Raw genomic sequence first — 26,796 nt, 5'->3', positions numbered from 1 at the left:
TATTGTAGTTTGGTTTATTGACCCAGATTATATTAGATGAAACCGCGGAATTTTTAGAAGTTGCGGCTCTTTTGAAAATGTACTTGTCATACTTGGAATGCAAAATTATACAGCACTCCAAAATGCATAAGAAATGTTTTATTTATTGTTTAAAAAATAAATAAACCCGTGAAAGAATGAAAAGTTTATTTTGTGAATACAAAAATGATTAGTAAAAACTTAGTTGTGAAGCATGGATGGGAACTATTAAACATCACATTTACTTTAAAACAATTTTATACATTTTTTTAACATTTATTTATTTGTTCTCATGTTTTGTAGGAGGAGCTCCTCGTCTGGGCAATCCAGGAAGTGAAGGAAGAGACAAGAGCGTAGACGCCGGGCTTCTGTGGAAGCCCACAACCAGTCCCAAAGGACACCACACCTGTTGGACACCAGTCAGATGACATGTCAGTCTGCGATGTACGCACGTGTGCGTGTGTGTGTGTGAGACTGACCAATAGCACTCCAGTGTCCATCATCCAGGCACATCAGTGGACCACCAGAATCCCCCTGCAAAGACATTAGAAATCTGCTGATTCATGTTTCTGGAGTTATATCTGACATCAACTCAAACATAGTATTGTTGGATTGGGCTTGAGTGACCTGAGTGCTGTACACAAAATTAGTTACTATGGTAACTCAAGTATTAAAGCCCTCACCTGTACTCTAGGCTTTACGGCTAACTATCAAGGTAGCTAGATTTTCTTCAATGACTGGGCGGGAGGTTACCTGACAGGTGTCAACACCTCCCTCGGGATATCCTGCACACAGCATGCTGGAGGTGATGTTGTACTCAGGCAACAATTCCTGGCACTGCTGCTGATGCACCAGGGGAACCTCCGCCTGCTGGAGGACATCTGGGAGAGACTCTGAGGGTGACAAATGGAGTCAGGAAATGAACCATAGAGAAGCGGGTTTTTGCAAGTTAATGTTGTCTTGGACACCATCAGTGTCTCGTCCCCATCCAGCAATGAAACATTTCCTTCCTGCAGTGAAATTTTGGCCGTCAGGAGGTAAACACACTGGCTGGATAAACTCTGTAACAGAAAACCAAAAATCCGAACTTTATTTAGAAAGAGAACAATAAAACCATCCAAATCCTTCTGCTGCAGATGTATTCTGTTACTGACGCGTGAAATTGACCGGCTGCTCCAGATGCATCATGGCCACGTCAGCTTGTTTAGTTTGCCTGTTGTACTGGCTGTTGATGACGATGCGATCGACTCGTCGGGTCTGAACTTCGGCAGAGTTTATTCCACTTTGGGTGTGAAGTCCAAAAATGGCCAGCCAAGATCCAAGGTGCACGTTCTTCCTGTGGACAAAAACCACATCAGCACAGACGGAACAAAGCAGGGGAAACACAGGTGAACTACATTTATCACTTCCAGCAGACCTATGAATCCCATTAAAATAATGCTGTCCATAACCTGGTTGGACTTTCTTACCCATAGACACAGTGGGCAGCAGTCAACAGCCAGTCTCTCCCGATCAAGGAGGCACCGCATGCGTGGCGATTCCTCCAGTGCAGCGACACAATCCAGGGCCACACCCCTTTCGCTGCATTAGCCCCGCCCACAATCCTGTTGTCACCTGAGAGGCAGCGGCAACACTTTTCATAGTCACAACATTTGGCAAAGCTTCTCAGGTCAGCTCAGCTGTAACCTGAAGGAATTATTCTGCTTTACCTCGCTCCGGTGCATCTTCTGCTGGCTGGTCCACAGTTTTTGTGTTATTAGACACCTGTCTAACCCCGCAAGCTAAAACAGAGAGGCCACATCATTTTTCATATGCCAGCATTGTACGGTCAACCTCTAGGGGTTTAAAAATGATCAATGAAGTTATTTGAAAGTGTTCTCACGCTGGTTATTGCAGGTCAGGGAAATAACTTCCTCACTGCTGCAGGTTTCACTGTAGAGAAAAGTCATTTTTAGACAAAAATGAATTCCTCTGGCTTGTGTTCTTGACCTGGTCTAAGGTCTATCTGGGTCCTGTACCTGGCACTGATTTTCACGCTCCCGTTGCCGGTGACTGTGATGTTTGTAAAAGGGGAATCCTGCGGCAAAGCCGGCAGCTGTGTGGCATTTCCTAACCTGAGGAATCACAGACAAAATCCAGAGAATCCTCATTCTGACTGTAATGAGATGCTGAAGCAGTGACAGGTGAGGTACCTGTATCCAAGGTACTGGCAGGTGAAGGCAGACAGCAGAGAGTTCCAGGTGTCGGCGCAGGCGGTGAGGAGGGTGGACCCAACCTGGAACTGGAGCCGACTGGATCCATTTACCTTTAAGAAAACTAAAACATGTCTACGTAAATTAGTTGTCTTTCATCTGCAGAGCTGCGGTCTTAAGAACCCTCAACTCACCACAGTCTGTTTCATCAGAGGAGTCAGGGCAGTCAACCACACCATTACACTGCCTGTCACCGTGGATACAGCTTCCAATGGAGCACTGGAACTCACCATCTGCACACGGAGCTGTTTGCAAAGAGCATAAACTGTAACTGTGATGACCGATATGTGACTGCGGCTGTATCGATACAGTTCAGACAGCTTTAGCGCTCCCAGTTCCAGTACCAGGTGAGCCGAGATTGACGCCTGAAGTGAAGTTGGCCCTAAATCCTCGCCCACTGCCTGAGGAGTCTGTGAAGAACCAGACTGCCATCTTGTTGGTCACTGAGTAGAAATCCCGGGCGGGGCCTTCGCTTCCGGTGAGGACAGCTGGAGACACAGCGAAGATGTGGCAAATTAACACCACGAGGGAAAAGAAATGACAGAAGACTAACTGACATCCTCACCCAACAGAGTGGAGTCTGGCCCCGCCCCATCCCGAACCTCCACCATATCATAGGTGGCCTCCACATCAAAATCTAGGAAGTGCAGTTGGATGTTTCGCCCTTCCGTCGTGTGGAGGGTCCATAGACCTGCAGAAGATCCCAGTAATTACTGCAACTTATTTGTTAGGAGATGCCTTTCTGAATCACTACATCAATAATGCCTACTCACACTTTGCTTTGTTCCCATAGGACTGTGGGTAGTTTGGGGAATTGAAGGTGGAATTTGGTTCCCAGAGGTCAAATGGCCCTCCACAGTCAACTGGACCAATCAGAGCAGAGAGTTGTGTGTCAGAGATGTCAACATTTCTCCCAATATAAACACGTGTTTGATGTAAACCATCAATGTGATTGCTCTATAACCTGGTATAGGGGGCGCTGTTGTTGGCAGAGGTACGTTAGTTGGGTCTGGGGGGTCGGGTCCACATGGCCCAGAGGTCAGGGTGATGTCATCCAGAGCAATGTCGTTCTTCATCCCTCCTTTCTTCAGAGCTTCGAACACCACCTGATCACAACAGAGGACACGCTCAGCATCCAATCAGCATCGGCCTGTGGACCAGACATCTGCGTCACTGACCGTAGTCTCTGTTGTCAGGTTGAGCGTCACCTGGCCATAGTTCCATCTGTCCCCATAGTTGCCCTCTTTCTGGAATACCAGAGTAGTGGCATTTTGCAGCAGCAGGACATGGAGACGGTGGACGTCCTCCCCAAACATGTGATACCTGGGGACAACAACCACAATCAAGAACATAAAGACCATCGCAGAGCTTCTGATTTATGATGCTTTGATAGGTCAGACAGGTGTTTACCAAAAACTCAGACACATGGGCGCTGCAGCCGCGGCGAGTCGAGGGCTGTGCATCCTGAAGCTCTTCTGCCATTGACCAGGACTCAGAGGTGTGACAATGTAGAAACCTGATGGGTTCATACACAAATATTGATTCTCAGACTGCCTAGAAGCACCAATGCTGCTGAAAGGTTCAAACCAATGCAGAATAATGTACTATCCTAAGTGTAAAAGCCAGATTGTGAACATACCTGAGCTGTTGCCCAGTGTGTGGTCCACACTGGGCCCGCTGAGAGGAGGAAATGTGGCCCCGCGTATACGTATCCAGTCACTGTCATCTTCACCTGGCTGCTGCCTCCAGAAGCACATGCCTTGCTCAAAGGTACAGGTCAGCTTCTGTTCATCTGAAAACACACACATATAATCACACACACACACACACACACAGGTCATGCACAGTCCACAGGGAACAGTATTAAATCTAATGTCAGGCTGTGGCGTACCTGACAGGTTGGAGGTGTTGGCAGCCCTGTAGGTGGCATTGAACCCTGACAGGTTGTTGACATCATCGGAACGAAACACAGCAGTCGCTTGATCTGTCAGCAGCCAGATGATCCCAGGAGGGACGGAGCCTGAGAGCTCAGCTGCTTGTCAAAATAAAACCGGGATCACTGACATTTTCTAGACCCTCCTCCCCCACCTTTAGGCGTCATACCTGTCAAGTTTTTGCCTTCTCCAATTCCTTCATATAGTCTCAAAAAGTCCAGGTAATCTTCTGTTTCAAACCTCTGGAAGCTGATCTGAATAGAAAGTCCTTCATCAACCCTGAGGACATTGTTTTAAATTTAGGAGGGAAAATAAACCACTTCCTGTTCAATCTGTGTGTGTGTGTGTGTGTGTCTGTACTTGATGATCCAGCGACAGAAGCTGCTGCTGTTGTACTGATGAGCTGATGAACTGAAAGAACCACTGGCACCACTGAGCAAGAACTGCCCATCACAGAAAGTCGCTATGGAGACAGCAGTCATGATGTCGCAGGAAGTTGCATTATTTAAAAAAGAAATTAAGTTAAATCTTAGTCTTCTTCAAACACGGCGTAGATCACAACTGACCACAACGAGCTTCATCCTCGTCAGAAGCATCAGGACAGTCGAAGACGCCGTCACAAAACTGCTCAATCAGAACACACATGGATCCATCGTCACATGACCTCTGTTGTGGAGGACAAGTCACTGAGAGAAGAATGAGATAAATTTCAGGAAAAAAAGGACATTGGACAAATAAAGCAGATCAGGTCAGCTGTTCAGAGGTAGACAAACAAGTTCTCCAGTTCTCCACCAGCTCACCCGGTGTAGCAGAGATAGCCGGTGCTGCAGTTGTCTCAACTTTGTCTGCAGACAAAGACACAACTTATGTTAATGACACACTCAGGTTAAAGTTATGGTTAGGTTTGTGACAACTCCTCTCACAGGTGAGATTTCCTTCTCTTCTCTGTGGGAAAAGTTTTTTGTTTGTCTCATACCTTTTTACAGTGTTTCTGTAAAAGAAACTGATGCTATTGCTTTGCATTCACCCAAATTAACAGTTCAATGGAAAAAAACAACAAAGGCAATAAAGTGAAGAATAAAAAGAAGATAGGGGAACTTTTCATTTTCACTTTTCATTCACATGCTGTTTGACCCAAAGGCTGAAGCCCAAGGACACAACAGTGGCGACAAAACTTTACATTTCCATTAAAAACAACTTGTGACCTTTTCCTGTGTCTTGCGAGCTCCGGGATCTCACCTGTGATCAGGATCCTGTCTGAATCGATCACGAGCTCTGTGGGACCAGCCGCCTGAAGCCCTGCCTTGAGCTGAGTCTCTGCCTCCTTCGGGCCAATTGGCTGATTAAACCAGAGGTCAGAGGTCACCACCACGCTGCCGCGACTGTGGACAGTTATTAGTCACGGCTCAGTCAGAGCTGCACCAGTGCATTCACACAAACCAAACTGATCAATCTCACCTGAAGGATGAAACCTGACAGGACTTGAAGAGGCGTCTGACTCCACTGTGGCTGTATGCTTTAGATACCTGTTAACCAATAAGAGGCCAGCGCATGATCATGTGACATCACTAAAAACAAGCTGTGCTGTGACTGACTGAACAATTTTTTTATTTTTACTCTCTAGTTTTGTTGAGTTGTTTTCTTTCCTTTTCCACAATAAATGTGGATGATGCACCCTGCATCTTTTGGTTTTCAAAATAAAAGCCTGTGACCTCACCAGGTTTTCGACGTCAAAGGCCAGGGACTTAAACAAGAGACTGCTGGAATTGGACAGCTCATCGGAGAAAACGGCCCCCTCTGTGATGATCATCTGGCCACTCAGCACCACTGGCTCAGCAGCACCTGCACCAGTGACAGCAGCCACACGCTGATCAATAACACCTCAATAGACAGCCGGTCAGTTTATTGAAGCTACAGTCACCTCGGGGCTTAAAGCTGAGCGCCGATAGCACACTGAGTGCAACACAACAGAGCAGAAGAAGAGATGTCACGGTGCTGAGGAGAATCTCCAGGGACGACAGCCTGCGAGCCATGCTGCCAATAAATCAATCAATGATTGAATCAATAATTCATAGAGTGCACACATCAACACCTGATCCATCAGCGTCCTCATGTTGGAGTGGATGGAGACTCACCTGTTGGAGTGGAGTTGCTGCAGACTTCAGATCAGCTCCACCGTCTCTTCTGTGAGCCACGCAAACTGCCTGGATCTGTTGTGTGGGCAGCTTTTATTAAGCTGGAAATGATTACTGGTTATCAATAAGAAGTTGATAATTAATACAGCTTCCAGTAATCATTTATGGTGATTCTGTTGCTGGAGCCAGAGGACATGAAGTGCTGATTCATCTGTCAGATTTCCTATTACACAGAAGCATCACACTGATATTCCATATTTATTAGCATATTAGCGTCTTTATTAAAATACTTATAAAATAGTCCACAGGTGTAGGTAAATGCTAATGCAGCACACATTTAATGTCCATTATTTAGGTATGCTGTGTACATACATGCAATTTCTGATGTTTGTTGCACAAAACTATTGCAGAAAACTTTAATCACATAAAACATTTTGGTTGTTATTTAACGTATCTAAGAATTTAATGTTTGTTTTGCAACAACAGGCATAAGGCACACATCAAAGGTAAAACATTTTCTCTACATAACATAAGGAATTAATTATCTCCATGGCAACAAACAGTCAGCTGGTGGTCTTGGTTACAAGCAATAAGAACAGTGATCGTGACTTTTGTTTGATAATTTTAATGAACATCTGCAGATGATTCAATGTCCCGAACATGAATCAGGAGGAGGCATCGAAGGATCTGTGACCTGTCCCAGCACAATATCACGGCTCCTTGTTTATCACAATCTAAAGTCCAGCTGCAGTAAATATGTCAGGTAATCTCCATTAATGAGGCCCCGTCCCTTCTGCGCTCACCTGGATGACTATCATCATGTCATGAGAAGAACTAATGAAGGCATTTTACAGCCATAGGTCATTTACTGTGTTGACTTAGATTACCTGTTTAGACAGGAGCAGGAACTCGCCGTTATTGAAGTTAAAGTACATTTACTCCTACAAGTACTTCATTTCTATATTCTTCACTGAAGTTACTGAATTCCTTCACAAAACAAACACCCTTTTGTCATAGATTAAAGAGTTAAAAATGATATTTGTAAAATTCCCTTAATCATCAGCAATTATAACTCAGTACTAAAAGATATATTTAGTTTTTTAGCATTATTTATTCTCACATTTTGACATTTTTTAAAGTCAAATTTACGGCAGGACTTAAGCTTCAGAACTTTAATTTGCGGTATTGCTACACTTAAAAGTACAAGATGTAAGTATTCGTTTCAGTATTTACAGCACCATTAGTGTGGTATTAACCTTTTACTATACATCTGTGGCTACTAATTAGGAATAATAAAGATGAAGATGTCTCCCAGGAAGTCTCCATCAGCAGATAAATGTGAAATCAATCACATTACTGGGATAATAAAAGAAGATGGGGTAATAACAATTTTAACAACAGAAAGGAGGAAAGTTTTGATTCGTGTTGAAAATCATAAAGGAATAAAATGTTTTCAATGTTCAAAGAAATATAAAAACGCTTAAAAAAAGATTAAAAACTGCCACCATCATTCAAAACATGTAGTTAAATATCAAAATTTTGAGCAACGACAAACAATATTTTGACTGAACACAGTTACGACAGCTGGTAGATGTTCTTAGTCGGCGCCTGTCGGCTGGCATCATTCTCGTGGTGCTCTGAGAAGATCAGAAGAAGATGGAGTCAGACTCCAACAGCTAAACACACAGTCACAGATAATGGTATCCACAAGTTACCTCTCTGCCGGCGCTGTTCTTCCTCTCCTCTCCTCTGCGACTTTCCTCCTTTGAAATCATCTTTTTTGGTTTCATTGATGTTCCTGTATGACTGTCCAAGTAAAACAGAATATCACATACCAACATTTTGATCCCATTTAGATCCTATTTCAGATGAGGCTGAGGGTACACAGGTGTCTTGATCCTCACCTGATGGTTTGTGTCATCGTTGGACTGGAGCAGCCTGTCGATGAGCTGGCAAATCATTTTGAAGGTTGGTCTGTCTGTGGGCTCCAAACTCCAGCAGTGCGTCATCAGCTGATACCTTAAAGAACAAAATAGGGTTTTAATTCAAAGTCAAATCAAAGGTAACTCAAATGAAAGCTAGCTGCTGACATTTCAACAGGGGCGAAGTCAGGCTGTGTCATGTGGCGGCCATCTTTGATCATCTTGTAGAAGTGGGTGTCCACGGCAACATTTGGGTAGGGACTTTTACCTGTGAGGAACAACAACTCGTATGTTTACCATCATCAAGTTCGAATCACAGAGTGGATGTTATTGTGTTGCCCTGATTACCCAGAGAAAAGATTTCCCACAGTAAAACTCCATAGGACCAGACATCACTCTGGACTGTGTAAACGCACTGAAAGATGCTCTCCGGAGCCATCCACTTCACAGGAAGGCGGGCCTTTTAAAATAAAGCATATGACATCGTTGATGGTCATTTTGAGACAGGTTGCGACAAGCGAGAAACTGTGAAGGACTCTCACATTCCCCTGGACGATGTAACTGTCGTCGTTTTGGATGTCTCGGGCCAAGCCAAAGTCACAGATCTTCGCCACGCGATGATCCGTCAGCAGGACGTTCCTCGCTGCAACGTCTCGGTGGATACACTGACAAACGGGACAAAATCCAATTATCAAGTGAAAGACAGGACAACCGATGGTGTGTGCAGTCAAAGCTAAGGCTGAATAATCAGCAGTGTGTGTGTGTGTGTGTGGTGTGTGTGTGTGTGTGTGTGCATCTGCATTTGCTCTTACATTCCTGGTTGACAGGAAGTCCAGACCTTGAGCTACCTGGTGGGAAAAGCTCAAGAGGTCACCAAAAGAGAGGCCGCCCATCTGCACACCTGACAGACAGACAGACAGACAGACAGACAGACAGACAGACAGACAGACAGACAGACAGACAGACAGACAGACAGACAGACAGGCAGACAGAGGGTGTTAGACACGTGTAGAGGATGCCAGTATATGACGGACACTCAGGTGTATCCATGTTTTTACCCTGCTGTTTTTCTGCAGAACCCAGAATTGGCTGCATCTCTTGATAGTCGGAACAACATGAGATCCCACTGTCACTGCAACATACACATACACACACACATAATCACAGAGATTAGTTAACCCAGTGGAGAAACTGATGGTCACTGCGAGCAGGTCTGGTACTATAAACGAACAAAAGCTTCGTACCTCCTGAGCCTACCGTACAGGGTCGCCATGTTCTTGTAAAAGGGATCACCCTCCATTTCATCTGCACTCAAAATGGAGGCCATGAAATCTTGAGCGCGAGCCCGCAAGAAGTTGAGCAGGTCGCCGTAGCTGCAGTACTCCGTGATCATCAACATGGGACCTGACAGCACAGACCGGAGCAGGAAATTCTGATTCTGGGCCTACATCGGTATCTCTACAAGTCAAGAAGTCATACGCCAATCACCGTCTTCACCTCCTTGAGTGCATGCGCCCAGAAGATTCACAATGTTGTCATGGTACCCAAGGTGACTTAGAATCTTCAACTCTGACATCAGAGCTTCACGTTCCTCAGACAGAGCTCTCGCTGTTAACACAATGAGATACCGATAATCAGGAACACACTGAGTTCCACTGCAGCACAATCATCTATGAAATGCACTGACGACTCTGGACTGACGTTTCAGCATCTTGACAGCAACACGAGTGACATCATCAGTTCCCAGACCATATGCTGTGGCCTCTACAACCTTCCCAAAGGCCCCAGAACCCAAGACCGCACCTGTCGTAAAACACAGAACACCTTTTAGAATGAATGTGGCAATAAAATTGATATGGTCTTAAGGAAAATTTATACATTTTTTAAAATATAATAAAGTTCGAGACCCAGTCTCAGCTTGTCCCTTGGAAACTCCCACTTGTAGTTGTATGGCAGCAGGGTGGGGTCAACAAAGGTGTAGTGATTTCCCTCGGTGCTCTCGATTATCTTCCAACGAATTTCATATTTGGGTTTCTAATACCAAAAACATTAGAATGAAAACTGAGTTGATCGCTCTTAATCAATTTTAAATACACAACAGTATTTTCTTTGGATTCAGTTTCCTTTAATTTGACTCAGGAAGCAGGTTCTGCATGTATGCAGATGATAATCTCATATTTTAGTAAGTCAACATTAAGCATTACTGTATGAAACAGGTTAGCCTCGTATCTACTATTTTAATGCCACATATTTATATTTCACAGGATAGCAAGTTTGGTCACGTGTACAATCTCCACCCATGCTGATTTCAACTTGTTTTTTTTACTTTTAAAGCCTCTCAGAACAGGCACAGACCCATTTATCAAGATATTTATTTATTATAGCAACTAGTAAATATGTTGTTAAAGAGGTGCTATATAATTTTTATTGTAGTTTTTATCATGATGGTTGATCCAAATAGGGCCCGACATAGAAAGATCTGGCACATCATTATTTTACAGTCTGGGTGTGTAAGGTTAAGCCATGCCCTAAAGTGTGTTTATTTTATTGGCCAGCAGGAGGTGTCCTTATTAACTGTAACCAACCAACTGCTGCAATTGTTTTCGTGAATCTCTGGAGTTTTTGATTTGGTTAAGAAATGCGAGTATATGGTACAGTATTGCTCTCAAACCTGTCTCCACTTGTAGAAGACCACCAATAAGAGCAGGAACAGGATGGCAGCAGCACTGCCAGCTCCAATCAGAGCTGACATGAACGCAGAATTATGCTCTCCTGGAAAAGACAAGACATATTTGTAATGTCGACTTGGACGCTTGGCCGAAAATAAACTCTTGTTGTGTTCTCGGACAACATACGAAGGTGGAAGACTTTGCGAAACGCTCCGACTTGATTGCTGGCGATGCATTCTGCTGTGACATCACCACCGGTGGATAGAGGGAGGTTTAGGTGTTTTCTAACATTCTCTTCATCATGCTCCGAGGTGGGGTCAGCTTCAGAAGACTCAGTGGTGGTCAGATTTCCGCACCTGTGAACCCACGTAAAACCCACAGTGATTTTTATTACGCACAAAGAGAATTATGTTAGACTGGAAACCAGATCTGAAGGCCAGACTGAAAGAATTTAGAGCTATTTTCCCTCCAGCCTATAGGGGGCACTGTCTGTAAAGTGTGAAGGTCAGTAAAGTGCATACGTCTTTAGGATTCCAGGGCAGCTGTACCAGGCGATTGTGGGTACTGGGTATCCAGAGCTGCTGCAGGTCAGCGTGTTTTTCTCCACACTGATAATGGCACTAGGAGAACCTACGATATTTAAGAATAACATAAAATGAAGTTGTAGCCTGTTTGACAGTACTCGATGTTGCATTCATAGCTGTACAAGCCCATGACAGAGCAGATCACATCCTAATTTCAGGGTTATTCAAGAGGCTCTTACGATAAATTCGTAAATCAATGTTCTGAGAACCGCTGAAGAATGAGTTGGAGAAATGGAATGTGTAACTGCCGTGGTCCTCCTGACGAACTCGCCGCAGCAGCAAACTCGCCTCTGATCTATAACATAGAACATATCATTGCTTTCACAGAGTAAAATGTCCTAACATGATTTTAAGTATGTCAAAGTAAGCTGAAAAGAAATAGATAAAATGTAAGCTTGTTAGCTCTCACCTGGTATCATTAATGGAGTAGTTCTCCTGGTACATGGTGACGTTATTGTTGTTATTGACCTTTGTTGGTTTTGTCCAGCTTTGGTTGCTGAGTGGAGGATACGACTCCGTCACAAAGGTCAGTATCACATCGAGTCCTTCGTATGCTTCCACCGTCGTATTGCTGCTAATGTTATTTACGTGTACGCCATCATTGCTAACATTAGCAATTAATTCCATCTTCATGTGCAGCTTACTGCTGCGGTTAGCTTCTATATCAATGCTAGTACTGTTAGCAGTCAGATTCCCGTCGATTTCTTTGCTGATTTCCTTGTTCTTGGCTTTGGTGTTAGCATGCCACGTCTTCAAGTAAGTCGTCATAAAGGGCGAATCTGGTAAAAAACAGTTGACACTTTTGAATGGATATTCCTCTGCTCTACTTATGTGTCATAATATTATGTGTGTTTTTATTAGGTCGAAAAACATATATATGTCGAAAAACAAAAAATGTGTCAGCAGAAACGCACTCACCAAGAACGATGAGGTGTGTGGTTGCTGTGGTGACTCCGTCCTCACTGGCAGCCGCACAGGTGTAAGTTCCTCTGTCTTCCTGACTGACAGCAGCTATCATCAGTGTGCTGCTGATGTACACGTCGCTGTTGCGTTTCTCACGCGTGACAGCAACATCAAAATTCTGGATGAGGCAAACAACCGAGAAACATGAGGAGAAATTCACAGCTGACCTCTAACAGATGCGACCCCTGCATCAAATAGGACATCTGACCTTTTTAGTGAGGTGCGTCCAGGTGACGTTGAAGAGGTGGGTGGTGCTACTGCTCACACAGGTGACCTCAAACTTCTCACCTTCGAGTCGAACTACCTTGTTCTGGTGGATGGCCACTGAGGGAGGAGGCAGCCCTGATGGACAGATGGACAGGTGAACAGACAGGCAAATGAGAGGATGATAAACTAAATGATAGATGCACAATCCTCTCGTTATCAACTCTTCAACTGCTTTAGTCAGACTGCTTTAGTCAGATTGTCAGCATAGGATGACATTGGATATGCTATTAAAACTACAATCAAACACAGACCAGCAAACAGAGAGGCCAACAAACACACAGGTCAAAAGAGAGAGTGACAGGTCTTACTGGGGGCCACCAACAAGTGGAAAGATCTGGATATGAAATGGCGTCCGTCCTTCCAGCCTGAACAGACATATTGTCCACTAAATGAGCGCTGCACATCCTGGATCAGGGCTCCGCGCTGAGGGTCAACAGTCACGTTCATGCCGACGGGTAGATGCTGCCCACTTCCTTGGATGTTGTCCTCAGGTTGGAAGGTGAGGTCAGTGACTGATGGGTCAGTCAGCAGACACCTGTATAAGAAATCCTGACCTTCCTTCACAAGGGGGCTATTGCGAGGGGTGACAAACACAGTGGAGGGGTCAGCCGGATCTGTGAGAGAGGCAGCAAAAGACCTGTGAGTTTTTTGTAAGTTGGTTCTCAACTCTAAATTCAGGCTATGGCTTCATCTTCATCATCTTACCTTTGACATAAAGGTGGATCCAGGTGCTCAAGTGCTCCAAGCTCTGGTTGGTGTACCCACAACGGTATGTACCAGTGTGTCTGGGATCTGCCCTCTGAACATCTATGGGGTCAACCAGCCTGCCGAAGTACACCAGGCAGAAAGCAGAGCTAGACCAGTGGACTGAACTTGCACCAGTACATCTGAGGGTAAATGGAGTCCCTGCTGTCAGGATTGCCTCGGCTTGGTTTGGCAGATATTTGGAGTTGAGATGGATTGACGGAGGATCAGGGAGATCTGAAACCAAAAGGTAATCAGATAAAGATCTTAGCAATGCAATGCTAGGAATAGCACTATTGATTAGTGAGTCCCAGTTTGAAGAGTCTGGTATACAGACGCCAAATATAAAGACAAAGGAACATTACAAACTTAAGATTAAATAAGACTATGAAGGATTCGGTGGTTCTCATTGGAGTAGTTGATGCCTTGCATAACTAAGAAGATGGCTGACGCCACTCAAAATGTGCAATTGGAGCATAGAGAGGCAAAAACTTGGCAGATAAAATTTTTTATTTAAAAAATAGTTTAATGTAAAGAGAAAGAACACCTTACAAAGAACAACAGCAAAACAAAGAAGGTACTACAAATAATTAAAGATGGCATTTTAATATATTGTGAAAAGGCCTTCAGATACTCAATTTCTGTGGTTAATTAATTAATGGACAAGATCAATAAAGAGTTATATTAAGGATTAACTTATTGACTTGGTTTAGAACTTCATCATTAGTAAAAGTTTCAGGATTTCATTGGCTGTTTGAGGACGCCGGAGAGATCTCATTGGCTGGCATCTGGAGGGTTCTTGGTGATGTCCTGCAGGAGGCTGGCGATGCGAGACGTTTGCAGCAGCAGAGCCTGATTGTTCTCCACCAGCAAACTCTGGTGACAAGCCATGTTCTGTAAGTCCTGAAATAAGTCCTGAGGACATGGCAACAGAACATGTTAGAACATTTAAATTGCACCTGGTGCATGTGGTTACTAAGACATAATATAGGATATTCAAATCTGATCTAAACTTAATCTGAGAGTAGAATTAGCAGGAGTATTAGCACTAGCATTAGCTACTCTTTTAAAAAATGAGCTAGATTGCAGACAAATGAACCAAAAATCAAACAAAGCTAACCTGGACCCACCTGCTTTTCAAATGCGGAAAGTTTTTGGATGACCTGGACTTGGCCATGAGCGAGTTCCTTCTGGACCAGAACCACCTGTTTCAGCAGGTCCGGGATGTCTGCCTCCTGCTGCTGATTCGGAATCAGCATTACTGGTTTAGAACTGTCTTTGTTTGGAGAAGCAGTTTCATTGACTGAAAGGACAGGTGAGGTGATAACACCTGTTATGGCTGCAGGCTGGTTATTGAGAGGCGCACCTGCAGTAAAGAAGACTGAAGTCAAAACTTCAGCTTCCTCTGACTTTCAAAATAAAGGTTCTTTAAAAGCATAGCTTAATGACACCTTCAATTTTTTAGGTTATCCTGCCATGAAGGCGAATGTGAGAAGACAGGCATCCTTCTGCTCAAGCTCATGAACTGTTGTCAATATTGCTCTGAGTTAAGATTTTAAACAACTGATTAGCTGATCACATCAGTAATATATTTAAACGTCACAAAGAGTGTTACAACTGTTTAAGTTCATGTCATCAAGTTTCAGAAGGAGAACTAGAAGTGAAACAACCACTGCAGAGAGAGAGAGAGAGAGAGAGAGATTGTGTGTGTGTGTGTGTGTGTGTGTGTGTGTGTGTGTGTGTGTTTGTCTCACAACCTCACAATTTTCAAAAATGGTAAATGATTCATTTAACAATAATTATTGGGGTTTGTAAATCAGGATAGTTTCAACTTTTTTCTTCAACAATTTTTCGACCTGTACAACAGCAAAGAGCAACTCGAAGGAGATGATGAAGATGAGAATGTTACAATGAACAAGCTGATATAAAAACATGACGATCATAACCACAATGAAAAGAATGCCTTTTTAAATGAGATAGAACACAGACATTTTACAAAACACACGCTTGTACACACTTACTTGAAAAATGTGATAAATTATGAAAAACTTAAATAAAATTGACGGTTAAGACAAACTCAAGAATAAAACTGGTAATTAAATAATAGAAATAGAAAATAAATAGAAATAAAACCATTGAAAACAAGAGAATAGAGAGAATGTTGATTATGACTATTAGAATTGGTTTGTTCTGATTCAGATCTCAGACAAAAGCTTGTTTTGGATTAAATCCTGCAGTTGTGGGGGGGTTGCAGTGTGACGAAACCCCAGGAAACACATTTTCTAACAGAGACCACACACTCATGCACACACACACACACACACACACACACACACACACGCACACACACACATGGATAATATGTCCCAATGCGGGAAAGACTCCTAACTTCCTCATCTCACTTCTTCATTGCTAAAACAGTGGGTGGAGGGAATAACTGGTTACCATAGCAACATATTTATCCATTTCACCACCATAGTAGAAAAGATGGGTTAAAGAGGGTGAAAAAGTTGTTGATGAACCCAAACAATAAGGAATGAAGCAAACGAGGATGAAAATTTGGAACGCTTTAAAAAGATTCTAATAACCAGGTAAACTTCATCACAGGTGCATTTGTTTATTAATGACATCACTTCCTGTTTGCCTTCAGGAACTTGGTGTTCAGCAGCTGATTCTGATATTTTAGATATTTTGCTTTGTTTAATTTTGAATTAGTAATAAGATCATGCTCTAATTTCAGCACTGACAGCTTATTAATTATTGTGAATAAAGATGTTTTTTACATTTTACTTTTATTCAGAAAATCTTGTAACAGTGGTGATAATAATAATATTTACAAATTACTATTTATATAGCAGTTTTAGCATGAACTCTACATTCAGATTGTTCCCTCCACTGGATGTCAATAATCATTTTAGACAATAAAAACTGCCAATAATACCAATAAGTTTAAAAGGTTGTTTTCTGACCTTCAGCAGAGCAGCAGCAGCTGAGAGTGATCGACAGCAGCAAACAGTAAGACTTCATCTCTCTTTTTGTTTGGTGACAGAAGATAGACTGAAGAAGAAACACACTTCCTCTGAGGCATCCAGCAGCTAAACCCCTCCCATAACAACCAGACCCCGCCCAAATATGCCAGGCCACACCCACAACAACCTGTCTCCACTCACATTAGGCTCCACCCACTGCTGCCAGGCACTAATGTCATATCCCTAAACTACAATTAGCATTCCCAATTAAAATGTCAACAAGATCGAAATAGCTGTAACATTTTTAGATGTTTCCAGTTTTTTTACAACTTTGGTTACGAAATCGTTTTAATAATAACCAGAAACCAAGCAATCCAAAAACACTAACCTTAACCCACATTAATAAAAAACAATCATTGCAATGCTGTAAGCAATCAGGCTCTGTACTCAGTGGTTTTCTTCAAACATAATGCTGAGAATTAAGACCAGAAAGTTTAAGATCTGTCAGACCAGAAAACCTTGTTTCTCAGGCTGGGAGTTCTTGCATGGTTTTCTTCTGTCTGCTCCCTCTGATACAAACTCAGATTGGTAGAGCTGAAGTGATGGTTGACCTTCAGGAACTTTCTCACATATGGAAAAAGGGTTTCATCACAATTGGATCATTTATTCTGCTCTTCAGCTCTGGGAAAGAGAAGAAGTTTAGAAAAACGAGGATATTCTCCAGATTTGTGAATTTATACAATTGTGTCTGTGAGTACTGGAGGCAATTATTTTGATATGCGTGGTCATGTGTGAGACCTTATATAGACTGGTGAGACTTTCCAACTCATCTAATCAGTGGACTTTATCACAAGTCGACTCTGATCAAGGTGTAGAAACATTTAAAAGATGATTGGGAGAAATGGAAGAGCTCAGAAATACAAAAAATCTGTTTTGAGACTTTGAGTGAAGACTGATGAGTGAAACTGGATTTTCTTTCACTAAAAAAGGAAAACATATTAAATCTTTACCATAAATGTGTCAATATTTTCTTTCATTACTGTTGATGTAAATAAAAACTTATGATTGTATGATTCAGGAAGTGTGCTGTTTGTGTTTACCAGGAACATCTGACCAATCAAAACTGTGGAGGATTTCCCTCACAAATATCAACCTAGTAAAACTATTGTAAAAATCCAAGTCCTGCATTACCAACACCAAGTGGATAATCATATGCTTCTTTATTTAACCAGGTTTTGAAGTGCTTTGGGTTTCCTAAACTGTCAGCTGCTGTCACACATCAGGTCATCATGTGTTTATCCTGTGACGATCAAGTCCTTTAAAAAAACAACCTTTTTTTCGATTTAAGCTTTTGCAGGGATTAATATACACTCATAATGGCATCTAGAGTAATTATATGTCAAATTAACCAGAATATAACCTGAAATAACCTGTGTCTTTCTTTCTCACTTGCAGCAGAAATTTTGAACATTTGAAGGTGCCTTAAAGACAACTTTGAAGATCGGAGGAGATGTAGAACATTAAAATTCATGTAAACACATTTAATTCGGAGTGAATACGTTTAACTTAAGTAAATGTTTTTAGTAAGTCTGATTCAGCCTCTTTTTGCTGATTAAACAGTAAGAAAATAGGAACTTTTAGTGACTTAGTTTCTGTTTTTTCTTGAACATTCAGCAATTTTTCCTTTATTCTTTTTTTACCAACAGGAACTACAGAAAAAAGAGGAAGAGTTGGCAGAGTCAGAGCATTTAGGGGGGATTTAGCACTCACTAGTGGTCTATTGGGAAAATAAATGAAATATATTAATGTTTGAAGTAGTATTATAGGATTAATAATAACATGAAGTTCATATATCAAAATTGACCCTTGCCAGCATCCATCAACTTGCAAAAATATGTGGGGATGAGAAATTAATTCAGTTTTAAAGTTTGAGTGAAACCAAAATGCAGATTACATTAAAGTTTATTTGATAGCACATTAAACATCTGTCTCATTTGAAAAAAAAATGCAGCTAATAATTCAGCTATAGTACAGACACAGCTACATGAACAATCTAAGATATTAAACGTGTTGCTCTGAGCAGGATTAAGTGAGTAAAATCTGTTTTAAACATAATTTGAAGCTGGTGACCAGAAATCTGTCTGTTGGCAACAGTAGAGTCAACACCGTTGGCATAGTAACCAAGGTTGGCAGTGTTTTGTGGTGATGTCATCTTTTTATGAATGACCTGGGGGGGCAGGGGGTCCTGTGGAGGGCTGTGGAAACACTGGAAGACAAGTTCAAATTTCACAGCGAGCTCTCCTCTTCCTCACTTCTGGATGAAGCAGGAAGCTCTTCAGCCTCCTGACGGGGCTCTAATGATGTCACTTCCTGTGTTATGTCCTGAGAAGGTGATATCTGAGGGCTGCAGAGACAGATTACAGGTTATTTACTATTTTATTACATGCATTTGTCAGATATTGGGTTGAGGGTTAATCCTTCAAGCAAATCTGTCCATACCTGCCTGCGTCGGTCTCTATGGTGATGTCATCAACTGGGATGATGTAAGTACCACGGGGAGGTCCTGCCTTGCCCCTGTCCACCTCCTCCTCCTCAGAGCGGTGAACATCCACCTGAGAAACTCGGAATTCTGTAGACAACAAAAAGTGTCAGTACCAGATCTACATTTAACGTTCTGGTGAATGGGAGCCATTACATGTTTCTTTTGTGAACGGACCATTTGCGTCTGTCTCTCGATTCTGATCTCCAGCAGCTCTGGATCGAAGGACAGCTGGTTGTTCACCTTTCAGGAAGTTCTCAGCCAGATTGTGATAACGCTGACATAGAAACAGCTGGTGAATCTACTGCAGGATGTCTTAGATCACATCCAAGACTCTAAGATAGAGAACCCAGATACCTTTTTGTAATCATCAGTCAACATGTTGCCCACAGAGACCACCAGTGAGGAGAAGGTGGGTCTGGACTGAGGTTTCTCCTCCCAGCATTGTTTCATCAGATCAAAACTGAAGACAGATAAAGTGTGAAAGCGTTACATTTGCATCATTCCTAGGACCTGTAAACATGTGCCGTACATGCTCTGTGGCGCGTGTTCGGGTCGATTCATCCTGTAACCCCTTTTCAGAGCTGAGTAAAACTCCTGAGTCAGTGGGACGTCTGGGTACGGGCTGCCACCTGGAACAAACATCATTTCCAAAACTCAAAGTCATTCAAAATTCAACAGTAAGGTAAGAACAGGTGCAGCCATGACACCATTAAGCTACGCTATAGCTAGCCCCTCTAGCCTTGTGATTTGTACATATATGATCCCATAGCTTTTCTACTCTCTAGATCCCAATGCTTGCTTAAGTGTGTGTGTGTGTGTGTGTGGTGTGTGTGTGTGTGTGAATTGGTAGGTTTTAAGTGTGTGTAAGTATACATAGGTTTTAGACTTATTACCGAGAGAGAAAATCTCCCATAGCAGTATTCCATAGGACCAGACATCACTCTGGCAGCTGTAAATGTTCTGGAAAATGCTCTCTGGTGACATCCACTTCACAGGAAGGAAGCTCTGAAAAAAAAAAAACACTTGTTTTTTTGTTTTTTTTAAAACAACCCTTTTTTAACGTGTGTCAAATGTTGTTTACTGACGGTTCCTTTGGCGACGTAGTCCTGATCCTTCGTCAGATCTCTCGCCAAACCGAAGTCGCAGACCTTGACCAGTTTCCCCTCACAGACCAGGACGTTCCTCGCAGCCAGATCTCTGTGGAGACACTAGAGGACACGCAAAGTCATCCACATCGTTTACATTAATGGTTTAGCTAAAGAACAAGAGATGTCACAGGAGACACAAGTTGTCAGAATTAAGCAAAACTCAACCAGCGACACATAATCTAAAGAAATAGCACAACAACCCAGCGCAGTATGAGTATAACAAAACCAGCAACACTGACAGAGCACAGCACAATACATAAACGGGATTCATTTCAGCCCTTCTTATCTAGTAAGATGATTAATCATACATTTCTGGAAGAGAGGAAGTCCATGGCCTGAGCAACCTGGAAGGAGAAGCTGAGGAGATCATGGAGAGTCAGGAGAGGAGAGTCACTGAGGAGGAGCATCGCCTCCTGTTGGTCTGAAGGAGAATGACAGGACACATGGTTGGAGCAGACAGACAGTCGGACACACTGACAGACCGACGGACCTGCTGACCTCACCTGCTGGTGTGTATGGAGTCTCGTAAACAGCAGGTTCGATGTCAGCGTAGCTTAACTTGGTCATGGTGACGTACTCAACGCTCTCCTCCTTATTCATGTCCATGTAACCGCCGTCAGCATCGCTGCAGTGACATCATCAGTGGCGTCACCCTCACGACGGTGAGTGGTGACATCTCTGATGATGTCACTGAACACTGTGAGTGTGCACGTGTGTACCTTTTTTTCTGTTTGTCTCTCTGCAAGAAGGTGTGTCTGTTCCTCTCTAGATAGCTCACCAGGTCACCGTGGCGACAGAACTCGGTAATCAGATAGACAGGACCTGTACCCACAGTTAATAAATCAGTATATACATATTTTAAAAACGCTGTTGCAGGTTCACAGCAGATGTGATTTTCGAGTCATCAAAAGTGTAAACCTCCTCTTGTGCACGCTCCCAGGAGGTTGACAATGTTCAGATGAGGGCCGAGATGAACCAGAACCTTCAGCTCCGACATCAGGGACTGAACCGCGCCGCTGTTGGCTGCACAAACACGGACGCGGTATTAGTCGTGACAGACAGACGGGCAGGCAGAGAGACAGACAGACGGATGTGGACGTACATTTGACCATCTTGATGGCCACTTTAGTCGTAGAATGGGAGTGGAGCAAACCAGAGACGTTTGCCTCCACGACACGGCCGAAGGCACCCGATCCCAAAACCGGACCTAAAGACAGACAGACAGACAGACAGACAGACAGACAGACAGACAGACAGACAGACAGACAGAATAGATGCATAAGAACAACACATAAATAGCATAAATAGCAACAGTCATCTGGAGTGTTACCCAGTGATATGTTGTCCCGCGGTACCTCCCAGGTGGAGTTGTAGGGCAGGTGGGTGGGGTCCAGGTAGGTGTACTGCTGTCCATCTGGACTGACTGACTCAATCACCTTCCACCGAACTTCATAACGAGGTTTCTGCGAACATCAATAGCGAAGCCCATGTACTGCGCGTGCTACTCAACCCGCTACCGCGTGACCCATGCAGGCGCCACCAAATTGCTGCAGCGAGTACTGACTTTTCTCCACAGGAGGATGAGGACGATGAGGAAGACCACAGTGATGAAGACCAAGACAAGAACTGCTGCCAAAACTGCGACCTGGGAATAAAGAGCTGGAGAGAAGTTTGACAGTGACTGTCAGCACTCCACGACAGCAGCATCAGACTGTAATGTACAACCGTATTCAGGACAGTATTACTTGCGCTATGTTACAGTACTACTGAAGTACACACAGGTGGTCTGTATTCGCAGGTCGCGGGCTCGCCGTCCTGCAGAGTTTGTAGCCTCACAGCGGACAGCCGACAGAGACGAGAGACTCTGCAGAGTCAGCACACTGTGTACCTGTACAGGTGAGACACACACTCCATTAAAATGTCTGCTCCCCTCCCATGGTGTTACACTGATGGGGTTACCTGGGTGACTCCTTTGTTTTCCAGTTTTGTGACATTCTCTCGGACAGCGACGCCCTCTGGGGCTGATGGTACACGCCTCCAGCTGTCCGTCATATTGATGCACCTGCAGAACGTGGCTGTAAGTGTGTGTTTGCATGTGTTCATCCCTGTGTTTCCGTTCACGCTTACCTGTGTGAATTGTGACAGCTGTACCAGGTGACGGATGGGGGCGGAGCTCCTTCGCTGACACAGAGCATGACCTTATTGCTGATCTCTGACAGGGATGTGATTTTTGGGGGTGCTGAACCACACACACACACACACACACACACACACAGACATCCTATAAGCAGCCTGTCTATCTCTTCATCTGTCTGGTCCGTGTGTCTGCTTGTCTGACCTTTGATCTCCAGGTGGAAAACGACCTCCTCCTCAGCGTCTTCATTATAAGCAGTTGCTGCATAATTTCCTGTCTGATCCATCCGAACACGAACCAGTTTCAGCGTGCTCATATACCTACAAATCAGTTCAGCCAATTAATGAATCCCTTTCATCCAGAACGCCACTCCAGGGAGTGCTTTATTACACCAAAATCCCTTCCTGTTTCCTTCATAGGGAAGTCTTTTTGTGCTGTCAAGTGCTGCCTAACCTACCTGCTTCCTGTCAGGCGTGTTGTGGTGACAGAGGTGGTGTCTTTGTCGACAGTCTGGTTGTCTCTGGTCCAGCGGACGGTGGGAGCAGGATGGGCGTCGACCTCAATGCTAAACTCAACCGTGTGATGAAGGAGAGACGACACGTTGGTCTCACCTGAAGGCCACAGGTAGACATAACCTTGACCTGCAGAGAGAGGCACACATCAGAGTGTGTGTGTGTGTGTGTGTGTGTGTGTGTGTGTGCGTGTGTATGTGTACTCACCCAGAACTGTCACTGTGATGTTTTCCATGACAGTTTGACCTTTCATAGTCTCCTGTACTGTGCATGCATAAACACCTACAGAGGAAACACACATAAAACACACGCATGCACACAACTTTAGTGAATCTCAAATGAATGAAGAAAATATAAAGTCCTCATACTTTACACTTATCAAGTCGTGACCTCTTGTTTTTTTCTAACACATCCCAACAGAACTGCTTCCTGGTCTGGACCATAGCCAAATTGAAATCCCCAAATTTGGTTCAATGCACTCAAAAATAAACAAAAAAAACAAACTCGACGTACCCGAGTCAGCCACTGTTGCCTTGGAGATGTTGACAAAGGAGCGGATCCGATTGGGCAGGAACTCCGTCAGAGGTTCGATTTCCTAAAGCATCAATAGAAAATCAAAGAAGCTCTGGAGAAGAAGTCTCGTGTGGAGGGTGGGAGAGGAAGTCTCGTGTGGAGGGTGGGAGAGGGGCGGGTACCTGTTTTCGGGGAAAATCCCAGAAGAAGTAGACCATCTCGGTGTCTTTGACAGTACAGTTTACAGTCAGAACCTCCCCCTGTTTCAACACTCTGCTGGACACAGTCAGATCCACCTCCATCACCTTAGGAACTAGAGACAGCGTGAGATAGACAGGAAGATTGAGACCCCCACCCAGAAAAGTCTTGAATGGTGCCCCAAACACAGATTAGCATGGTTCTGCTCTGAGTTGATGTGATTCCTCACCTATGACACTGAAGACATAGTACACCTGGGACTCTATCTTCTGCCTTCCATTTGAGGCCACACACAGGTAGGACGTGTCGTTCAGAGGACCGGTGAAGCCACGGCCCGGCTCGTACATCAAACCGGTAACTGGTATATCAGGACGTTCGTACAGTGACACATTGAGCTGTGGATCGGACACCAGACAAGGGATCGTTCCTTCCTCTTTTTCCTTCATCACTACACCTAGATCTGAGAGGAGGAACCATTCCTCTGGACCTGATGGGGGACCAGTTGTTATCAGAAGGTTGACAGGAGAAGCTCAACAGCTCAGTAGCACCATTTTCACCTTGACCGGGTATGAAGATGTCCACTGATTTGCTCTGAGAGGACAAGCCCTCCTCACACGTGTATCTCCCGGAATGTTTCCATGTGGCGTTGAAAATGTTCAGAATGCTAATGGACCCCTGATCCTCCACAGCAACACCATCCACCAATGCGTCCTGAGGAAACAGCCACGACACCTGGCTCCAGCCAGAACACACCTGAAGAGAAGAACATGAGCCTGAACACCACTGTGGAGCCAGACGGGCCAGATGAAGGCGCCTTTACTTACCACAGTGAAGTTTTCATTCGATCTGAGGAGGACTTCAGTGGATGAAGGAAGCAGCTCCAGACTGAGGAAAGCTTCAGGAAGAACCAGGAACACACCTACAGATGGGCAGTAAGACAAACAGACTGAGATAGTGATGGGTAGGCAGAAGCTTGGGAGTAGGATATGAGGACAGACAGATGTGTCTCACCCAGCAGGAAGGGCAGCAACTGAGGACTTCTTCTCCATCCTCCGATTGACGCCATGCTTGCTCGGTGATCCTGGCCAACAGTGAGACAGGAAGAGTTGTAAAAAATAAAATTCCGGCTGACCAGAGCAGAGGTCGGGTTCCTGTTAACGACTGGTCCATCGTCATTCTCTGTTGGCTTTGACGAGAGAATAAAAGCTGCCGCTGGATGATCAATTAGCAGTTTGCTGAGTAGAAGAGGCAACGTCGGCGAACACGTTCAGTGATTTTTTTTACGATTAAATCAAAACAAAGTGACTCACTGAGTGCAAGTAAAATGAAAGGAATGCAGGGTTGATAGTTTTGGTGCTGGAGGTTGGGATGTGTTTGACCATCGTGGTTTAGAACCCGAGTAAAAACAAAAAAAAAAACATCTGTGAAATCATTTCAAGCCGATGGCTCAAACAGACCTGAACAAGCATTCCTCTGAGTCTGTGTCACTGAGTGAGTGTGTTTTCACAGGGGGATTTTGGATTTATTATCCCTCCTCCTTATTCCTCCAGAGAGAAAACTAGTCTCATTCTGGTCGCCCAATCAGAACGCACCCTGTGGGATCGTGGCCAATCAGACCTCTCATTGATCCTGCTGAGCAGGAATGTTAGTCGACCACTGCAGAAGAAAATAAACTGGAAAGTATTTCCTGTTGGCAGCTGAAGGGAGACGGTTTTCAGCCAATTGCAGCCCTGCAGTTGTTTTGGCTCCTTGCAAACCTGCCGCGAATTCACTGATGAGCCGGCTGCTTTTGCCCGGTCACGCGGAGGTATCATGGAGGTTTTTCCACATCATTAGCCTGACAACAATGTCCACATCTATGAAGCACAGAGGCGGCTTGTTTTGACCTGAAAATAACCCACAAATTCACAACTTCATGGTCTTTGTTGTGGGGTCAACATTAGCCAGCGCTCAACTGCAAAACTTGACCTGGCTACCACAAGGACAGGTGCATTCTGGGTAAACACTTGTCTACGAGAGGATGTCTCCATCCCCGCTGTATCAGCGTTGTCTTTCTACCTAATTGGACTGTTGTTTATCAGGCGTCTCACCCGTGTGTCGCCGCTCACTTCCTCAGCATGGTTCGTTGGTAAGGTCCAAAATGGATGATTGACAGCCTGAAGTCACTGACTTCTGACCTTTGGAGGGGAAAGATACACATTGTTGACAGAAAGATGTCAGTTCTGAATCAATTCAGAACAAAACTAATGTGAGAAGAGTCAAATAATTAGAAAAGCCAAAAAAAAAATCTATGCTAACTTTAAACTTAGTCCAAAAAACTAATAGACTGCTGAGTGTGGTGATGCAGTATTTGATGCAGAAGACATGGAACACTGGCAAATTCTCCTCACAAATAAAGGAGAAAACAAAAGACACTTCTAACCTGATACGGCGGCTTCTTGTCTCCTCTTCCTCGATATTTTCTCCTCCTACTCCTCCTCCTGCTTTAGTGTTTTCCTGTCTCCTCTCCTTTGCTCCTCTTCATCCTCAGCCTCAGTCCGTTCCAGACGGAATGGAAACTCACTGAGAGAACGTCTGTTTTCAATCTGACTCTGCTGTTCGTCCTCCCTCCCGCTTCTCCCCTGCCTTTGACAGGAAGTGAACTGGGTCCAACATACACACACAACCACCACACACACACAACCTACACCACACGCACACACACACACACACACACAAAAGGCCTTTTAATTTTTTTTCACTCCTCTCTGTTAAATGTGTGTCTTTGTGTATGTGTGTGTGTGAGAGAAAGAGGGAGAGAGAGAAACACTGACTCATTGATCAGCAATAAATCGTATTCTCGGTGAAGTCATTGCAGTACTCACCTACCAATACTTGCCAGGTTCTGATGAAATGTGTTTTTCTCGCAGCGTCAGCTAAAATCTGACCTTTTTGTGTAAAAGCCATTTGGCACCAGCAGAGGGCAGCAGCGGCATTCTGGCCTGCTTTGATCTGTTTTTTTTACGCAAAACTGAAGTTAAGCTGAAGTTACTGGAGCCACAACTGTGACCATTTCAGACCTAAGATGTAATAAAAATGTTGCACAATAACACACAGGAACGTTGGTTCTTTTCCCCTGACTTGTCTTGTGTGGCGTCAATCCCAGCAGCAGTGGGAGAAGAAAAGAGCTCCTGGAGAGCTCCCCCTGCAAATTCCACATTAAAAAAAGGCCTGAGCTTCAATCAAACCCAGACTGCCTCCGCCGGGTTTACCCCTGACCTCTAGGCATCAGGTCAAATAACATGTCATACCC

General features: G+C 44.0%; 3 protein-coding genes across 3 annotated transcripts; all 3 read right to left on the bottom strand.

Moving 5' to 3' along the window:
* Positions 1 to 191: 191 nt before the first annotated feature.
* On the bottom strand, positions 192 to 6,410 carry tmprss15 (transmembrane serine protease 15). The gene is made up of 28 exons (XM_057054206.1): positions 6,340 to 6,410; positions 6,126 to 6,238; positions 5,922 to 6,046; positions 5,663 to 5,730; positions 5,444 to 5,586; positions 5,005 to 5,049; positions 4,771 to 4,890; positions 4,565 to 4,667; positions 4,374 to 4,483; positions 4,162 to 4,302; positions 3,910 to 4,062; positions 3,681 to 3,786; positions 3,449 to 3,593; positions 3,235 to 3,376; positions 3,044 to 3,133; positions 2,836 to 2,961; positions 2,615 to 2,758; positions 2,405 to 2,515; positions 2,211 to 2,334; positions 2,037 to 2,132; positions 1,901 to 1,950; positions 1,728 to 1,799; positions 1,488 to 1,632; positions 1,173 to 1,354; positions 987 to 1,079; positions 772 to 911; positions 498 to 552; positions 192 to 424 (listed from the first exon to the last, which is right to left on the bottom strand). The coding sequence occupies exons 2-28, from the start codon at positions 6,235 to 6,237 to the stop codon at positions 309 to 311; spliced, it is 3,057 nt and encodes a 1,018-aa protein (XP_056910186.1). The 5' UTR covers position 6,238; positions 6,340 to 6,410; the 3' UTR covers positions 192 to 308.
* Positions 6,411 to 6,948: 538 nt separating this feature from the next.
* On the bottom strand, positions 6,949 to 16,609 carry csf1rb (colony stimulating factor 1 receptor, b). The gene is made up of 22 exons (XM_057053711.1): positions 16,458 to 16,609; positions 13,450 to 13,725; positions 13,053 to 13,358; positions 12,686 to 12,819; positions 12,433 to 12,595; positions 11,924 to 12,293; positions 11,694 to 11,809; positions 11,452 to 11,560; positions 11,117 to 11,286; positions 10,933 to 11,033; positions 10,169 to 10,295; positions 9,963 to 10,064; positions 9,759 to 9,869; positions 9,506 to 9,665; positions 9,320 to 9,393; positions 9,074 to 9,162; positions 8,804 to 8,926; positions 8,610 to 8,721; positions 8,430 to 8,529; positions 8,244 to 8,358; positions 8,055 to 8,145; positions 6,949 to 7,976 (listed from the first exon to the last, which is right to left on the bottom strand). The coding sequence occupies exons 1-22, from the start codon at positions 16,513 to 16,515 to the stop codon at positions 7,915 to 7,917; spliced, it is 3,069 nt and encodes a 1,022-aa protein (XP_056909691.1). The 5' UTR covers positions 16,516 to 16,609; the 3' UTR covers positions 6,949 to 7,914.
* Positions 16,610 to 18,401: 1,792 nt separating this feature from the next.
* Positions 18,402 to 26,195, bottom strand: LOC130537161 (platelet-derived growth factor receptor beta-like). Its single transcript, XM_057053710.1, has 28 exons — positions 25,927 to 26,195; positions 25,595 to 25,681; positions 24,516 to 24,585; positions 24,329 to 24,423; positions 24,062 to 24,257; positions 23,734 to 23,991; positions 23,489 to 23,619; positions 23,307 to 23,388; positions 23,001 to 23,075; positions 22,739 to 22,922; positions 22,486 to 22,601; positions 22,275 to 22,386; positions 22,107 to 22,209; positions 21,927 to 22,035; positions 21,712 to 21,806; positions 21,478 to 21,610; positions 21,250 to 21,354; positions 21,066 to 21,170; positions 20,867 to 20,969; positions 20,651 to 20,772; positions 20,456 to 20,568; positions 20,085 to 20,207; positions 19,893 to 20,004; positions 19,529 to 19,628; positions 19,354 to 19,459; positions 19,174 to 19,273; positions 18,957 to 19,086; positions 18,402 to 18,861 (listed from the first exon to the last, which is right to left on the bottom strand). Exons 3-28 carry the CDS (start codon positions 24,568 to 24,570, stop codon positions 18,744 to 18,746), a joined length of 3,081 nt encoding a protein of 1,026 aa, XP_056909690.1. The 5' UTR covers positions 24,571 to 24,585; positions 25,595 to 25,681; positions 25,927 to 26,195; the 3' UTR covers positions 18,402 to 18,743.
* Between the last annotated feature and the right edge of the window lie 601 nt (positions 26,196 to 26,796).

The sequence above is a fragment of the Takifugu flavidus genome, chromosome 14 (genome assembly GCF_003711565.1).
Source record: "Takifugu flavidus isolate HTHZ2018 chromosome 14, ASM371156v2, whole genome shotgun sequence".
In the NCBI taxonomy this organism is placed as follows: domain Eukaryota; kingdom Metazoa; phylum Chordata; class Actinopteri; order Tetraodontiformes; family Tetraodontidae; genus Takifugu; species Takifugu flavidus.
Note: the sequence above shows the minus strand (reverse complement) of the source record. Positions and strands in the feature narration are given on the sequence as shown.

Coding starts and splice junctions, on each gene's coding strand:
- tmprss15 (XM_057054206.1), bottom strand. CDS start 6,237: ATGGCTCGCAGGCTGTCGTCCCTGGAGATTCTCCTCAGCACCGTGACA. Junction 3,134..3,234: donor AACAGCGCCCCCTATACCAG/GTTATAGAGCAA, acceptor TGATTGGTCCAG/TTGACTGTGGAGGGCCATTT. Junction 1,633..1,727: donor AGAAGATGCACCGGAGCGAG/GTAAAGCAGAAT, acceptor GCTGCCTCTCAG/GTGACAACAGGATTGTGGGC.
- csf1rb (XM_057053711.1), bottom strand. CDS start 16,515: ATGAAGTCTTACTGTTTGCTGCTGTCGATCACTCTCAGCTGCTGCTGC. Junction 13,359..13,449: donor GATCCACCTTTATGTCAAAG/GTAAGATGATGA, acceptor CCTCTCTCACAG/ATCCGGCTGACCCCTCCACT. Junction 8,359..8,429: donor GACTTCGCCCCTGTTGAAAT/GTCAGCAGCTAG, acceptor TTGTTCTTTAAG/GTATCAGCTGATGACGCACT.
- LOC130537161 (XM_057053710.1), bottom strand. CDS start 24,570: ATGGCGTCAATCGGAGGATGGAGAAGAAGTCCTCAGTTGCTGCCCTTC. Junction 19,460..19,528: donor GAACACGCGCCACAGAGCAT/GTACGGCACATG, acceptor ATCTGTCTTCAG/TTTTGATCTGATGAAACAAT. Junction 18,862..18,956: donor ATAGAGACCGACGCAGGCAG/GTATGGACAGAT, acceptor CTGTCTCTGCAG/CCCTCAGATATCACCTTCTC.